This window comes from Aspergillus udagawae (assembly GCF_001078395.1).
Source record: "Aspergillus udagawae IFM 46973 DNA, scaffold_4, whole genome shotgun sequence".
NCBI classification, from domain to species: domain Eukaryota; kingdom Fungi; phylum Ascomycota; class Eurotiomycetes; order Eurotiales; family Aspergillaceae; genus Aspergillus; species Aspergillus udagawae.
The window spans coordinates 447,500-462,768 of record NW_025091267.1 but is presented as its reverse complement, the minus strand read 5'-3'; the positions used below and the strand labels follow the sequence as shown (position 1 = coordinate 462,768).

At 50.2% G+C, this 15,269-nt stretch overlaps 6 protein-coding genes across 6 annotated transcripts; 4 read left to right on the top strand and 2 right to left on the bottom strand.

Moving 5' to 3' along the window:
* Positions 1–397: 397 nt before the first annotated feature.
* Aud_005535 (exosome non-catalytic core subunit CSL4) lies at positions 398–1,150 on the bottom strand (the record flags this gene model as incomplete). The annotated part of the gene is made up of 1 exon (XM_043290463.1): positions 398–1,150. The coding sequence occupies one exon, from the start codon at positions 1,148–1,150 to the stop codon at positions 398–400; it is 753 nt and encodes a 250-aa protein (XP_043146398.1).
* Positions 1,151–1,720: 570 nt separating this feature from the next.
* vac8 (protein anchor VAC8) lies at positions 1,721–3,788 on the bottom strand (the record flags this gene model as incomplete). The annotated part of the gene is made up of 6 exons (XM_043290462.1): positions 1,721–2,052; positions 2,113–2,862; positions 2,917–3,162; positions 3,213–3,326; positions 3,388–3,508; positions 3,615–3,788. 6 exons carry the CDS (start codon positions 3,786–3,788, stop codon positions 1,721–1,723), a joined length of 1,737 nt encoding a protein of 578 aa, XP_043146397.1.
* A 2,092-nt stretch (positions 3,789–5,880) lies between these two features.
* Positions 5,881–6,592, top strand: Aud_005533 (uncharacterized protein; the record flags this gene model as incomplete). Its single annotated transcript, XM_043290461.1, has 2 exons — positions 5,881–6,142; positions 6,345–6,592. The coding sequence occupies 2 exons, from the start codon at positions 5,881–5,883 to the stop codon at positions 6,590–6,592; spliced, it is 510 nt and encodes a 169-aa protein (XP_043146396.1).
* A 1,949-nt stretch (positions 6,593–8,541) lies between these two features.
* On the top strand, positions 8,542–10,425 carry Aud_005532 (FHA domain protein; the record flags this gene model as incomplete). The annotated part of the gene is made up of 3 exons (XM_043290460.1): positions 8,542–9,575; positions 9,641–9,737; positions 9,799–10,425. The coding sequence occupies 3 exons, from the start codon at positions 8,542–8,544 to the stop codon at positions 10,423–10,425; spliced, it is 1,758 nt and encodes a 585-aa protein (XP_043146395.1).
* Positions 10,426–11,534: 1,109 nt separating this feature from the next.
* Aud_005531 (bestrophin family protein) lies at positions 11,535–12,904 on the top strand (the record flags this gene model as incomplete). Its single annotated transcript, XM_043290459.1, has 4 exons — positions 11,535–11,677; positions 11,737–11,878; positions 11,940–12,481; positions 12,538–12,904. 4 exons carry the CDS (start codon positions 11,535–11,537, stop codon positions 12,902–12,904), a joined length of 1,194 nt encoding a protein of 397 aa, XP_043146394.1.
* Positions 12,905–13,554: 650 nt separating this feature from the next.
* Aud_005530 (FAD-binding dehydrogenase) lies at positions 13,555–15,258 on the top strand (the record flags this gene model as incomplete). The annotated part of the gene is made up of 1 exon (XM_043290458.1): positions 13,555–15,258. One exon carries the CDS (start codon positions 13,555–13,557, stop codon positions 15,256–15,258), a length of 1,704 nt encoding a protein of 567 aa, XP_043146393.1.
* Between the last annotated feature and the right edge of the window lie 11 nt (positions 15,259–15,269).

Genomic DNA, 15,269 nt, shown 5'->3' with positions numbered 1-15,269 from the left:
GAGTAAGATAAAATAGGTCCTTCCATGCTAACAGCCTCGTAGGCGGTGATGCTGGAGGATATTGTTCACGAGGGAGCTGAACATATGGGTATCTCATGTCTATGCTTGTTCGTCAACGTCGCGCCGACGTATTGCGACGCGCTATATGGACAATCAGAATGCCGGTGTGATAACAAAGGCATAGTGCAATGGCCCCTTCAAGGACCGAAGAATCCTGCGGATCGCGAATTTCCCTCGCACGATCAGGTTTCCGAGATCTACCTCGCTCTCGAATGACCAGAGGACACGCCCAGAGCGTTGGTGAGTATCTTCCTGGAAATGTCAATGGGGTGAAGGTCGATGATAGGCGACGCCGATTTATTTCAATCCCAAAGCGTCATCCAACCATCGACACCGATCAAAACGGCCGAGCAACCTTTCGCAATTCTGCAGCACCAGTGACAGGGTCTCTCATCTCTTTCCAGCTAACGGGAAACATCATATTGCCAGCCTCACTACGGGCCATAACGACGCCAAGGTCATTGCGTGCAGTGGTAAGATAATAGAAACTCTGATCACCCAGGGAAATGACGGAACCACGCACAATATCTCCAACACGAAACATCTCATCCATCACGACGCGATCCTTCTCAACAGCACGCACATCTTCCTTCCGGATAAGCGCCTGGAAGCGAAGCTCGTCGGAGCTATTGTGATTCTCAGGATTGGCCGCCGAAGTGAGGATGGAGACGATGTTGTCGTTGTCTGAAGCCGTCTTCGACGGATCAGGGGTTTGGGAACTGGCCGACTCGTCGAGCACGACGAGAATGGAGACTGTGGCCTGGCGTTTCTGGACACGGGTGACGCGTGCTAACACAATTGAGTCGACCGCGGGGAGAGTGTTGTACCTCAATTTCGATTTCGTAGTGGTGGAGGTGGTTTTTGCAGGTGTGGTCGAGGTAGAAGAGTCCGTTTTCCTCGGCAGGTTCCGCGAGACACAGAGGATAGATTTTACTTTGGAGCTGGGTTGAGCTCGTTGGACAACCACTGGTCCAGCAATGGATGCATAGATGTTGGCATTCTGCACGTGGGTACCTGGTCCTGCAGAGTAAGAGGACACTGGCCCCAGGCGCTGTCCTGGAATAGCCAAGGAGGGTAGAGTGCTTGCCATCTCAACTGAGCAGCACTAAGAAGTGGCAATCTTCTTCCCCAAGGTGCAAAAAGGAAGTTGGATTTTGGTTTGGAAGAGGAAGATTGGAAGCTCCGGAGTAATTTTTGCTACATGGTCTTATGGCAGACCGGCTCGGAAGGAGGTTTTCCCGGCCTATAGCAATTTAGCCAACGCCGTCACAGATGCATAAACATATCGATGGGAAATTGATGAAATGGATTGTTTCTCACTAAATCTAGATATACTGCGATTCAAAGTATTATGATCTTTAAATCTGCTCTAGCATCAATACAGTATTCATGTGCAGCACAGGCAGGGTAAAATAAGCGTGACAGTCCTGAAAGAAAACTATAGACGAACAGACAATTATGGATGAGAATTCTAGCGGGAATCCATAAACGCACCAAATGCTCGCTGACGAAAGAAATAAGCGTAAGAAAAGACACCGAATCAATGCCCGCTTAGCACCCTGTGGTAAGTAAAGGTCCGATGTGCTGAGAATGGTAGGAAGAAACGTCAAGATATGAACGAGAAGGAGTGAAGCGGTGACAATTATGGGGTAGCATCGCTTTAGCCTTCGACAAGAGTCTGTTTTGGACCATTTCCGAGTAGAGCGAGACATCGCCGTGCCAGCGCAATGACCTCGGCCTCACCATCCTCCCCATCCTCTTCGTCTGATTCGATGTTCTTGTCCGAGATCGTTTTGACCATCTGTACAATATCTTCTGATTTGGATATGTAGCCGATGAGTCGCTTGTCCTCCGATTCCAGCAATTGAAGGAGAGTCCAGATGGCAATGTGTTGGAAAGTAGGGTCACCGCTTGCAAGGAACCTTTTGAGATAACCGTGGATGCCGCCGTTGGGGTCAGCCCAGTCACGAACGAAGATCGAGTAATCGCCAACTGACGCTCATTAGTACTTGTGCGGTTAAAAAGGTCGTAGAGCGATGGCTGGTGACATACCTTTTGAGGAGAGGTTGCCCAAAGCAGCAGCACTGTTGCCCTGGACCTCAATACTTTCGGAGTTCGTAAGGGGAATCAGCACATCGAAGACACCAAGATTGAGCAGGTGAGGTTTCAATTCATCGCTGAGAGCCAGCACAGCGATTGCAGCGGTCATTTCAGATTGTACACTCAGAGGAACCCTAAGGACCAGATCTTTGCATTTCTGTACGGCACCAGCCTGCAGAACAAGCTCCTTGTTGCGATCAGAGCTTGCGGCAAGGTTGCGAAGTGTAGATATGGCGTGACATTGTATCTCTTCGTTGTCTGTCGAACCCAAAAGGTCTACCAACGGCTTAAGGAAGCCTGCGTCGATGATAGGCGACTCGTTGAGAGGATGAATGGAGATATTGCGGATGCATGCGACAGCAGAAAGAATGAGGGGAAGGTATGAGGACTGCAACAGGCGCAGGAGAGGCGGAAGCCCCTTTGCACGAACAATCTCCAGCTGGTATTTCTCGTCGGAAGCGAGATTTCGAAGTGCAAGGGCGGCTTGACATTGAACTTTGGGAGTGGAAGAGTCCATAAGGTGAACAAGAGACTGAACTAACCGTGACTCTGTCTGGGCGAGCCGCTTGCGATTCGAAGCATCGACAGCGATATTACTGAGAGCGGTTGTGCAATAGTATTGTACATCGACGTCAGGGGAGGAGAGTAATTGAACAAGCACAGGGATTGCACCGGCATTGACGAGTTGCTGTCGGTTGTCATCTTCGCGAGCAGTCAGCCAAGCTCAGACCCGTTCTATCCTACGGTCCAACTTACCAGAATGCGTCATATTCAAAAGCGCTCCAGTGGCATTACGTTGTACACGCATGTCCTTGGATTTTGCTAAACGGATCAATGGACCCAGAGCTCCCGACCGGGCAATCTTGGCCTTGTTGTCCTCATGAGTCGCTAGATTGGTGATACAACCGACAGCGTTGCATTGGACCTCGACATTGGGCGACATCATCTGACGTATAAGAGGAGCCAGCCCTCCCAGAGCAACAATGAGCACCTTATTCTCGGCTACAATCCATCAGCACTACTCGACGACGATGTGAGATTGAGCGACAAACCGTTGACGGCAAGATTTCCGAGAGCTGCGCTAGCAGCCCTTTGAACTTCAATGTCCGAGCTCTGTAGGAGGAAGAGGATAGGCTCCAGCGTGTCCCGGTCAACTTCGCGCACATCTGCGACAATCACAATAACGTCAGTTCCAACTTCTGGTTTTACAACAGTGATACGACGTACCTCGCTCAGTTATCTCGGCGAAAGTCAAGCTAGCACTTCGTTGAAGGTCCACATTATCAGAATAAACCAGCGTGCTCAGGGCGCGAAGAGGCTCGCCGGAGAAGAAGTCGGTTTCGGCTCGCTAGAACGCAGTAAAGTCAGCTTCCTCAGCAAAACAAAGGCCCGAGTACGTTGAGGATATGTCAGGTGCGAAGCGCCGGTGGATAGGCGGACAAAGCTAGACGTACGTTCTCCAAGTAACCGAGCAAGTCGGATACGGCCTCCCGCTCATTGTCTGCTAGCGTTGTCTCATAAATTCCATCTCGCGAGCGACCTCCGATAGGACCGAGACAGGCTGTGATATGACACCAGCGGTCGACTGCCGATAGACAGGACAGACACGCGTTTGCGATCGCAGTCATACCTTCTGTAATGGGAGGCCAGAAGGCCTCGCAAGCGTCAGTTTCAAAGCGAAGGTAGGCGTGAGGGACGGTAGTCGATCAAGATAAGGAAGGCAGCTTTAGTTTCCCCCTTGTTGTTCTCTCTATCTCCGCTCTTTCAGACCGGGAGCTTTCGCGGGATGTAAGCGATCCGGGGATGCGACTGGTCGAGCAAGGAGATGCAGGATGCGAATGGAAGTCGATTGGCGATGACAGAAAGGACGGGAGGCTTTGCATATAGCACCAGGAGCTAGCTGCTGAGGTAGGCGCGGGAGGGTAGGGAACGTCGTCGCGTGATAGGACGGGAAGACAAGGTGAGATAAACCCTCTTGGTCTTTAGTTGATGAGGTAATTATTCTCTTGACTCTTCCAGGGTCTGCGTCCGACCTTTGGAATGCTGAATTATAAGTCGAGAGGGAGGGGGAGAAGGGTAGGAGATGGCAGACGGCAGGTTGGTTTAGGTTTAGCAGGTCTGCTGCTCCGTCTAGTTTAGCTGGGTTACTTTAGTCTCGTCAGCGGCGGCTGTCACTGGAGAAGGAAGCTCCAAGTGAGTCTAACCATGCTTCAAATAGGTTTCACTGATGTCCGTAGCAGGTATCTTGATCATCAACTGTAGATACATTATGTTGAGCATCGTTTATGCGACTATTAATCTTCGCTACCTAAAAAGCTTTTTGCTACAGTTCAATTTCAAGAAAACCCAAAATGCAGAGAGGTAATTCGTGATCGTCAACTTCTGCTTGCCTTTGTTTATCTCCCATCTCGCATCCGTCCCAGCCATGCTATTTATCCACCATGAACCACACGCATCCCTCCTACTCCCCTAGACAAGGCCACCCGTTACAAGATCGCAAGCTCGGTTTCAGGGCTACTATTTGCAAAACCCAAACACATTCTCATGGTCTTTCAATATAAAAATCCGCAGCAGAATAGAGCCCACATATGGGAGTAGACTGTCATCACGCTACCAACGGCAAGCATTTGATCGATACCGAGAACTAACGAAGGCATGACCCTACCAGCAGGCCTGGTCCCCATCTACGTTTGCCTTGCCGATTTTCCCTTAGGGCGCAATGATGTGTAATCGTTCTCTTCTGTTGACAAGCGTATAACGTGACAGTCCTCTTATTAGTTGATTGGAACATTGTTTCCGCTCCACCCTTCCTCTACGTCCAACTACATTGGTGAAATGAACACCAATGAAACGAATATTGGATGTCTAGTCCTAACTCGTTTCTTCCATCGATTTCTAACCGTCCTGAGAGACTAAAAATGGCGACCACCAAATGACGCGGCTGATCACCAGACAAGTGACGGATGATCAACATAGCCAGGGTGTTTCCGAGTAAGTGGATGGTGGGGGATACCCTTTTGAGAAAAGACCAAAATCGACATTCATCAGAAATTTGTCAATGGTACGGAGTACATCCGCTCTACACACAGCGCTGGGCCTCACTCCACTCAATACAACCACCCGAAAGTTGTGTACTCAGCTAACTAGCCCATCTTAAACTCATACACACACAGAGGAGAGAGGGAGAGAGAGAGAGAGAGAGTGAGTGAGTGTGTGTGTGTGTGTGCGCGTGTGTGTGTATGTGAGTGAGATCAAGTCAAGAAATCCACATTTAGCTCGTACTTAAACTAGCTACAGGTCGTTGTTTGGCAACTCAAAGCAGGCCAATCACAATATCACCATATAGCTGTGCCTTGATCTTGATATCGACCTCAGCAACCAGATCCAGATGAATGGTGATCTTCAGGCTGGGTTCTTTTTGCTCTCTATTGCTCCTGCTTGGATCCTTCTTGGCTGCATCTGTGTAGCCGTCATTGACCTCAACAACTTTGGCCTCAACATACTTCTTCGTTTCCCCGTCGCTGGATGTTTCAATATAACAGATGAATCAGAAACGTAACAGTATCTTTGGCCCGACAACACATTGTGTTCTTAGGGGATGTAAGAAGGCAAGACATTACTTACTTGTCAGCGAACCCCAATACTATTTAATGTCTTCCATGACTTACTGGTTTCAGCTCTGCCGCCAGGATTAAGGAAAACTTTCTCCATCCTATCAAGATGGTGCTTCGAGTCGTCAACATTATCATAATGTCGGCCATGATCCCTACCAGGGTGATACCCGGTATAGTGGGGCTTACGGAGGATGACAAGCACAACCGAAGAGATGACCACAGCCTGAAGCGCGAGGATGAGAAGCGCCGCCAGGCAGCTGATCGCGAACAGCCGTCCAATCTGCAAGTCATAACGAAGTTCCAGGAAGGCTCTGTAAAGGAACGACTCCAGCTTGAGGATGCCAAGGTTTACGCGCATCCAAAAGAAAGTATGTCGTTTCAACCAAAGTTGCCCGAAAGGTTTATCTGACAAGTTGCAGTTGTAAATAACAAAACAACCAAGCCCTGAGATGGTTTTGTTCAAGGGTGGCTTCTACCCACACCCTGCTTTTAGGCGAGGAGATATATCAGGATTCGTCTGCATTGGAGCCGAATGCCCACCCACTCTGCGATGGGTATTCTGCGATGTAGCGACCTCTGAGTTGCGGTACGGGAGTTGGGAAGATAGCGAGGGTCAGATATGCGGGCCTTGGGATGCTACACAAGATGAGCAGGAATACGTGACACTACAAGACAATCAGTGGCTGGCCGTGCAGTTGCCCAATAGTGAAGAACAACAAGCATGGCAGCCCTACTACAATGGCAAAGACAGCAGTGCAGCATTGCCAGCTGGCGCAAGATTCATGGAAGTCCATCTGAAACGACTTCCAGTGTCATAGCATATTTGAACCGCATCGAGAAATATGCTTGCCGCAATAACCCAGATTATGCTGGCTCTACTTGTATCATTATATGTAAGCACGGATTAAAGACTGCTTCTAAGATTCACATTGCGAGGAAAGGCATTTTAGATCCGGCATCACATCTGGAGTTTGAATGCAAACCATAGTACCTAGAGAGGCTTACAGAGGTCCTGTGGTCTATTTTTGACACATCAATGCTGCTGCTGAGATACTGTCAAGCGAAGATGACGTCATCCAGTCTCTCAGCAGCTCCGCATCGCGCCCGATTCGGTGAGTCGAGGGATAGATAATAAACGTGCCCGTCCTTCGCTCATCTATAGAGAGGTATGTGATAAAAAAAATCATATGATGAGATACCACTATTGGGAAGGCGTCGGAGTCAATGGTCAATAATATCTGCTTTTGCAGCATCACAAACTGAACCGTTGTTCCGACCCAGCCAATGTGCGTTTCAACCGTTTGAACAAGCCTTTTCGTAAAATACCGCTTAATAGTTCAGTGTACCTTACCGGAGGTAAGCCTCCATGAAAGGGAATTGCTGTCTGTTCACCCTGGTCCTAGAATGTACTCCTCGCTAGCTAGGTACCTGGACGATTTGCAGATGAAACGGAGGAGTTTTTAAAGAAGTGTTGCCAGAAACCAATCCAAGGCGTAGACATAGTCCTTCGGAGTACACTCATGGGCTTCCCGGCGATATGACAGCCAGGAAATGGAATCTATGCGCAGGTTGCAGCGTGCGCCCGCTGCCTTGTGCCTTGACTCTGGATATCAAATGCAAGGTTAATGATTTGTCACATTGCCCACGTGAGAAGGTTTTGTCTAGAGAAAGTTCTGCATCACATGAGACGTGCCGGGTATGTCTTTGTCGAAGAAACCACAGCCAATAACAATAAAAGCAAGCGTCCAATCGCCTGCGAGGCAAATCCTAAGGTCTGCCCTCTGCAGTATGTTTTGGGTTGCCCCGCAGGCTAGACACCGCACTAAATCCCCAGAGGGATCTTTGCGCATGGCATGACCAGGGAGGGAAGGAGGAGCAAAATCGCGGCGACAGCAGTTCCCTATTTACGGAGGGCATTTGGACATTATTGAAGATACTAATGCAGTAAGGGTTGTTGTCCATTGTTTGCCTGTAATGGCCGCGTCATTGGAGGATCCTATGGGGAAGAATGTTGACCGGAAGACGAACGAAGTGGAAATTTCCCATGAGGCCCAGCGGCCCATTCGAATAAGTATCGCCTCCCCCCAAGCTAGTACCTTATCCCTACAAGTCTTAAAAGGGGTCGTAAGAGTAGGAGATGTAAATCAATTCTAGAGCGGATTCTTCCCGAAGAGTCGACAAGGTCACACCAAGCCAGTCGTCTGTGGTAATTGCCATTCTGTTCATGCATTATTAGTCCCTTCTTTTTGTCCGTCAAGTAGTCTAATCACCTAGACTACCTGTCTTGGGTACTGTAGTCCGCCAACCTACCACTCCTACCTACTCCTTAGTCCACTTACATTCTCGCCCCACTGGAGATCTTACCATCGGACGGTCCTTGAACGGCTCGCCTGGTTGGCCACCGTCTTCTTCGGCGCAAAAGCTCAAATCCTCTTTTCTTTCTCTCATCATCCCCCCTTTTGAAGATTTCTTTCAATCTCGAATTTCTTACTCGATATCGTCGTCGCTCGCTGCAGCTCTCTCCTCTCTGCAAACAGTTCCCGAGCTGCAATGCGCCAAGTATAACCGCCATCCTCTCTTCCCGACCGAACCATTATATATGCCTAGGCACATTGCCAGCCTTGACCTGATACATTATTATCATCATATTGTTTGACATTTAAATAATATATTATCTCGTTAACTGGGTGAGAGATTCTCCCTGAGCAGGATTTGTTTGGTCTGGCACTACTGTGTTTTATACCATCTGCCTGCTGCCCTGCCCTACATGTCTGCATCGACCGTCTCCGCCTCCACCGCCAACTTCCCAGCCGACTCTCGCTCTGGGCCCCGCCGACGACTAAGCCAACTACGAGCCTACACTCAGAATCATTTTTCACCTCATACCTCTTCCTCGACTGCAGCTCATCCCCAGCGCTCTTCCCGTCGACATACGTTCAGCAGTCGTGTTTCTTGGTTTTCCCCTTCCTCTGCCTCGTCGACTAGCCCGGAGTCTTCGTCTCTCCCTTCGGCGGGGACCTCCCATCCACCTCCATGCCCAAACAGCGATCAATCTGCTCTCGCTCGTTATAGCTCCGTCTTCTTTCCCAACTACCGCGCTCTTGACGTAGATCTGCAAAACCGTGACCTCACAACAGACTCGTCACACTCGACCCCTTCGAACGACTCCGGCGGTGAAAATTCAGTCGAGGTGATGGCGCGTTCAGGAGCTTCGTTAGGGACCTCGAGTACGCGAGACGACCAGCGAGCATCGAGCCCGTCTGCCTCAGCAAATCCCACCATAAACGCTTCCGAATCTGCAAACTCGACCGCGAGTCAAAATTCGTCGTCTCCTGGCCCGAAGGGAAAGGCAACCATCCGCTTCTTTCCCCATCAAGATTCCAGCCAAAGCTCCAGACCGTCGTTGCACTTCATTCCTATTTCGCGAACTCTCCCATCGGAAAGTAGTGTAATCCGTGTTGGCCGATACTCCGAGCGCGATGGTATGCCTGTGGCTAACCCTACCGAACCTTCGGATGCCCCTGTCGGATTCAAGTCAAAAGTTGTGAGTCGGAAGCATTGCGAGTTCCTCTATATAAATGGGCAGTGGCACATCAAGGATGTGGGGAGCTCTTCTGGGACGTTCTTGAATCACATGAGGTTAAGCCAGCCAAACATGGTGTCGAGGCTCTACACTATCAAGGATGGCGACATCGTACAACTCGGTATCGATTTCAGAGGCGGTGAGGAGATGATATTTCGATGCGTGCGCATTCGCATAGAGTGCAACCGTTCCTGGCAGCAACAACCCAATGAGTTCAAGTACGGCAGATTCCCTTGACCGGCTGAAATATGTTCACGGATGGTGAAGCTGACAGATTCTTTAGCAAAAACACTGCAAGCCTTATCAAGAACCTTGGCAAAGGGGAAACAGCAGATTATTCAGGTTGTCGCGAGTGCTCAATCTGCCTCGGCTCGGTCCTGGTCAGTATATTTGTTGGAAAATGATATTCCTGAAACGACAGACGACTGACTTGACTTGCAGCGACCTTATCAGTGCTTGTTCATGGCAGCTTGTGCGCATGTGTGGCATTACAAGTGCATCAGCCGTCTTATACATACTCCTGAGTATCCGATGTTCCAATGTCCCAATTGTCGTGCATACACAGACTTGAGCGCCGAGGTGGACGATTCCAACGACGCGAACGATGTGGATGCCAGCAAGCAGAAGGATGATATCCAGGAGCCTGCGCAGACGTCAGCAGCAGAGGCTTCATCAGGAAGCCAAGGACCCTCAGCGGAGTCGGGCCCGGCAGCAGCTCCTACGCAAGAGCGCACGGAAAGCAACTGTCAAACAAGTGACGCAACCGCTGAGGAGGGACTAGCCGATAACATCGAGAACATGCGACTTCAGGACGATTCTCCGTCCGAAACAGAAGCAGAGCGAACTCGGAATCTCGCACCATCTGCCTCTCCTGAACCGGCTGTGAGCAACATTACATCTGCTCCCACAACAGGTTCCGATGGCTCCGTTCTTCCATCCCACCCCGTTGCGATCAGACAGGCGCGCACTGACACCCCTTTCCGCTCCGAATCGTCCGATGACAACCCGCTAACGCCTAGAAACGATTCAGGGCCTCTGGCCTTTGATGGTAGAGCTGGCATGTCATGATTGCCGAGGGATGTCCATGTTGAACAGCTCAGCTTGGATACCTTCCAGACTTGCGCCTCTACATATAAAGTGCTATCTCTTATTCTGTTCACATTATTCTCATTATCTTTCCCTGCAGGAGTTCTTGTGTCGCCGGTTAAATTCTATGCTGCTGTCTCGCTATTGCACCGCTGCTCTTATTCACCTTTTCGAGACACCTCATCAGCCGCCTACATATACCCCATCGTTGCGCACCCCATCTGCTTTTTCTTTTGTACTTGCCCACATCATCCTAGCTTCGATCTTTGGTCGAGATGATTGGGTCTATCCAGCGCATTGCATTTTTATCATGACATTCAGCGTTTTCGCACCATGACAAGCTCTTCGAACCATGTATCTCCTCCGCCCCCAGCTTAGGCGTTGGCATCCTTTTCTCGCTTTCAGAACTTTATTGGACGATCATGCCCAAGTTTGGTGGCTTTTATTGCAGGTCGGTTCACTTGGCTTTATTCATATCGCCTACTCTCGCCAAGTGTTGAGCATGCACATTGCAGCTTCAGGTAGGATAGTAGGTAGTTTGCCTGGGTCGCCCTGGAGCCAGGCTCTCAGTCATTAATTGTGCAACCAGTTGGCCTTGCCTCTTTGTTCATCAACAAGACGCATGCCCGCCATTAGACGTCATCTTTGTTCCAGGTGAAGCAACGCCATTGCAGTAGTGTATACCCCGCCCTAGCCAGTTGGCTGTTAGGTCCAGATCGCCCCTATCTGTGCTTGATTAATGGGTACCCCTCCTCCATCTCGAATGTACTGATGACGATCATTACTTTAAACACATCTTCGCCATGACAATGTGAAATCTTCAACCATCTATATAAGGATCGTTCCCGTCACCTCACAAATTATATTTTTTCAATTGAGCCGCAATATCAGACTAGTAAGCTCTGGGCTTGCCAGATTTAGATTCGTGTATTCGTAATTCTGAGTCTGTTCGAAATTCGTTGACCGCTAGATTGTCTGAAACGGCCGCCCCTCCTGCCCGCTAATTATCCTCATGTTTACTTGTTTGTTTTGATAAACAAATCCTTGCAGTGGTCAACGATTGTGTTCTCTGTATAGAGATCAATACGAAGATGAGAGTCAGTACGAGTGATCCTCCCTCTCCGACGCTGGAGCGCCAGAACGGCACTACGTTCAGCTTTCGACGAGAGGGCGCGCATCATCATCGGACGGGAACACATCCGCATTTGTTATCGAGTCGGAGAAAGCCGAGGAGGTATGTATTCTTTGATTGTATTCTTTCTATTTCTGAGTGGTCGATGTTAACCTGCATAGATGGCCGTTAGTTTTCCGGTTCATCAAGGGTGCTATCCACGGTGCAATTCTGGTACCGGTGTGCCTGCATGCGCTGTTTACGGCGTTTGTGGTCTACCTTGACGAGTATGTTTTTGATACAGTGGGTCTGCCGAATAGCATTGTAGGTTAATTCTAGTCTCATGGGTCGCGTTGTGTGAGCTTTTTGCTTATGACAGCTCTAGATTCCGTCTCTCTCTATTGTCGTGGGTTTGATGCTCGTGTTCCGCAATCAGACATCCTACAATAGATTCTGGGACGGTCGCAACGGCATGAACACAATTACCACCTGTGTACGCAACCTCGTCCGTACGATTGTCACAAACAGCTACAGTGAGCGCGGCCCTCCCACCGCCGCTGAACAGCAGGACATCGAGCGGACAATCCGTGTGCTCATGGCGATTCCCTATGCTGTCAAGAACCACCTTCGTGATGAATGGGGCGCGGCATGGGCTTTGGGGAGTGATGTCAATGAGAATGGTACCGCGGTGTATGACCCAGACTACGCGAGCCTCCTTCCTGTGGGCCTGGAGGGTCATGAGCATGACGGGCTGGGTCTGCCTTTCCAACTGACCTTCTTTGTGGATGGGTTTATCAAAAGGGGCGTGCAACGGGGGTGGTTCAATGCTCCCGGAGCGAGTCAGATGCAAGCCCAGCTGAACACGTTGACAGATGCGTATGGGAGGATGGAAACTATCAAATTAACTCCCATACCTGTCGCTCATTTGTGAGTATTCTCTTCACCTCGTTGAATCGCTTGCATGATGCTGATCGCACGAGCAGAATCCATCAAAAGCAAGTCCTCGCGCTGTTCGGATGTGTGCTCCCATTCGCCATGGTCGATGATATGAGATGGTGGGCCGTTCCTATAGTCAGTCTTGTGATCTTCACCTTGTACGGCATTGAGGGCATTGGCTGTCAACTCGAAGATCCATTTGGATATGACCGAAACGATATCAAGATGGATGCCATAGTCGGAGATGCCAAGGTCGAAGTCGGTGCTGCACTTTCAGAGTGGCGGAAAGTTATGGCTTCCATTCAGGCAAATCATCCGCCTGTGGTTGGAAATGGCGTTACCGAGGAAGGGAAAGCTAGCTTTGCGCCTCCAGATATGTTCTTGAGGGCTGCCCCGAGAGTATCGAGGCAGTGATTAGGCTGCACCTCCACATACCCTGCAATACCCTTGTTGTCCATATTTTGCTGTATGCATTTCGTATGTTCATAAACGTGATTTTATGATGCGCAACGTGCCGAGTTCCTCACATGATGGGCTCTCCTCTGAGTAGACACAGTTGCAATTTGGTGATATCTGTATCCTTCGTGTAGCAGCTGGGCTTTTCTCCTGGAGAGAGGTCAGTATTTGATGTGGTACAGTCTCGGCTGGTTCCGAGATCCACAACATGAAGGATCGGATACTTCGGTCATCTGCAATCATTCTGGATCGTCCAATTGGAACATATACTGAAATGTCCCACCGATGGGCTATGGGTACTTCAATGAGAGGATTGGATGACACAACCACTTGGCGTGCAGCTGAAAGAGGTAGCGCAGGTGAGAGTAAGATTAGTTTCCACCAACGAGAGAAGCTGCGCTCAACCCGGATGGACAACAGCTTAGTTTCTTCTAAGGATGACCTCCGCCCGTCATCCTCCACAGGCAGGTGAAACACTGATTTGCGCAAGTACCTCGGTAGGCGCAAGATCCTGACAAGCGGCAACGCCAGCACGCAATTATATATGCATGAATAACCACACGCATGCTTCAAGAGACATCATAAACTCCGAGATACACATTCCAAAAATGACAATGAATGATCAACCTGTTGTCATAGTAGGCGCCGGCCTAGCAGGCCTGGTAGCGGCCTACGAGCTCTCTACCCGCAATATCCGGTCCATCATCGTCGACCAGGAAAACGAAGCCAACCTAGGCGGACAAGCATTCTGGTCCCTTGGAGGAATCTTCTGCGTAAACTCAACTAACCAGCGCCGATACGGCATCCGCGACAGTCGAGAGCTAGCCATGGAGGATTGGTTCAACAGTGCAGGATTCGACCGCGAAACGGACCATTGGCCGAGAAAGTGGGCGGAAGCATTCGTTAACTTTGCCACAGATCATATGGAGTCGTACCTCAATGCTTTGGGCGTGAGATTCGTCAGTGTGGGCTGGGCTGAACGGGGCAGTGGGCAGGCTGGCGGCCATGGCAACTCCGTCCCGCGATTTCATCTCACATGGGGAACAGGGCCGGCGATCGTCGAGGCATTCGCTAGTCCGGTGAAAGAAGCAGCGAAGAAAGGGCTGGTTGAGTTTCGATTCCGGCATCAGGTTGATGAAATCATTGTTGATGCGGAGACAGGCGCTGCGGTGGGTGTTCGTGGGCAGGTGCTGGAACCGACAGACGTCGAGCGAGGCGTTGCTTCTTCGCGGAAGAGCGTTGATACTTTTGAGCTTCGAGGCGCTGCGGTTCTTGTCTCCTCAGGTGGCATTGGGGGGAACCTGGATTTGGTGAAGAAATACTGGCCGGTGGATCGCCTGGGCCCTAAGGTGCCGCAGTCTTTCGTCCTGGGGGTGCCTGCGCATGTCGATGGGCGCATGATCGATATCTCCCAGAAAGCTGGAGCCAATGTGGTCAACAGTGACCGGATGTGGCATTACACTGAGGGATTAACCAACTGGAACCCGATCTGGCCGAAGCATGGGATTCGAGTCATTCCTGGACCATCGTCTCTCTGGCTCGATGCTACAGGAAAGCGGCTGCCTCCGTTTTTGTACCCCGGCTGCGATACACTTGCTACTCTACGGCATATATGCTCGACGGGGTATGATTATACCTGGTTTGTCTTGAACAAAAGCATCATCGCCCGTGAATTCGCCCTCTCTGGGTCAGAACAGAACCCGGATATTACCGGCAAAAGTATCTTTCTTCTACTCCAGCGGATATTCGGTTCCAACGGCACGGGCCCTGTACAGGCCTTCATGAAGAATGGAGAAGATTTCATCGTGGAGACGTCTCTGGATGAGCTACTTGAGAGAATGGACAACCTCGGACAAAAACATGGAGGTCCTCCTCTGGATACGGCCCGAGTTAAACGCGAAATTGAGCTCCGTGACGCACAGGTAGATAACAGTTACACCAAAGACGCGCAGTTGATGCTAATCCAGAATGCGCGCAACTTCTGGCCTGATAAATTCAGCAGAGTCGTCAAACCTCACAAGCTTCTAGACCAGAGCCACGGGCCCTTAATTGCCGTCAGAATGAACCTCCTCACCAGAAAGACTCTCGGTGGAATAGAGACAGACTTGAGCGCCAATGTTCTCCGTCCGGACGGGACTCTTTTCACGAATCTATACGCCGCTGGCGAAGTTGCAGGCTTCGGAGGAGGAGGTGTGCATGGCTACAATTCCCTTGAAGGCACATTTCTGGGGGGCTGCATTTTCTCAGGACGAACTGCAGGCATTGCCATGGCCGAAAATCTGGCGAAGGTCCCTACAACACAGTCCTCGTGAGCTGTATCTCA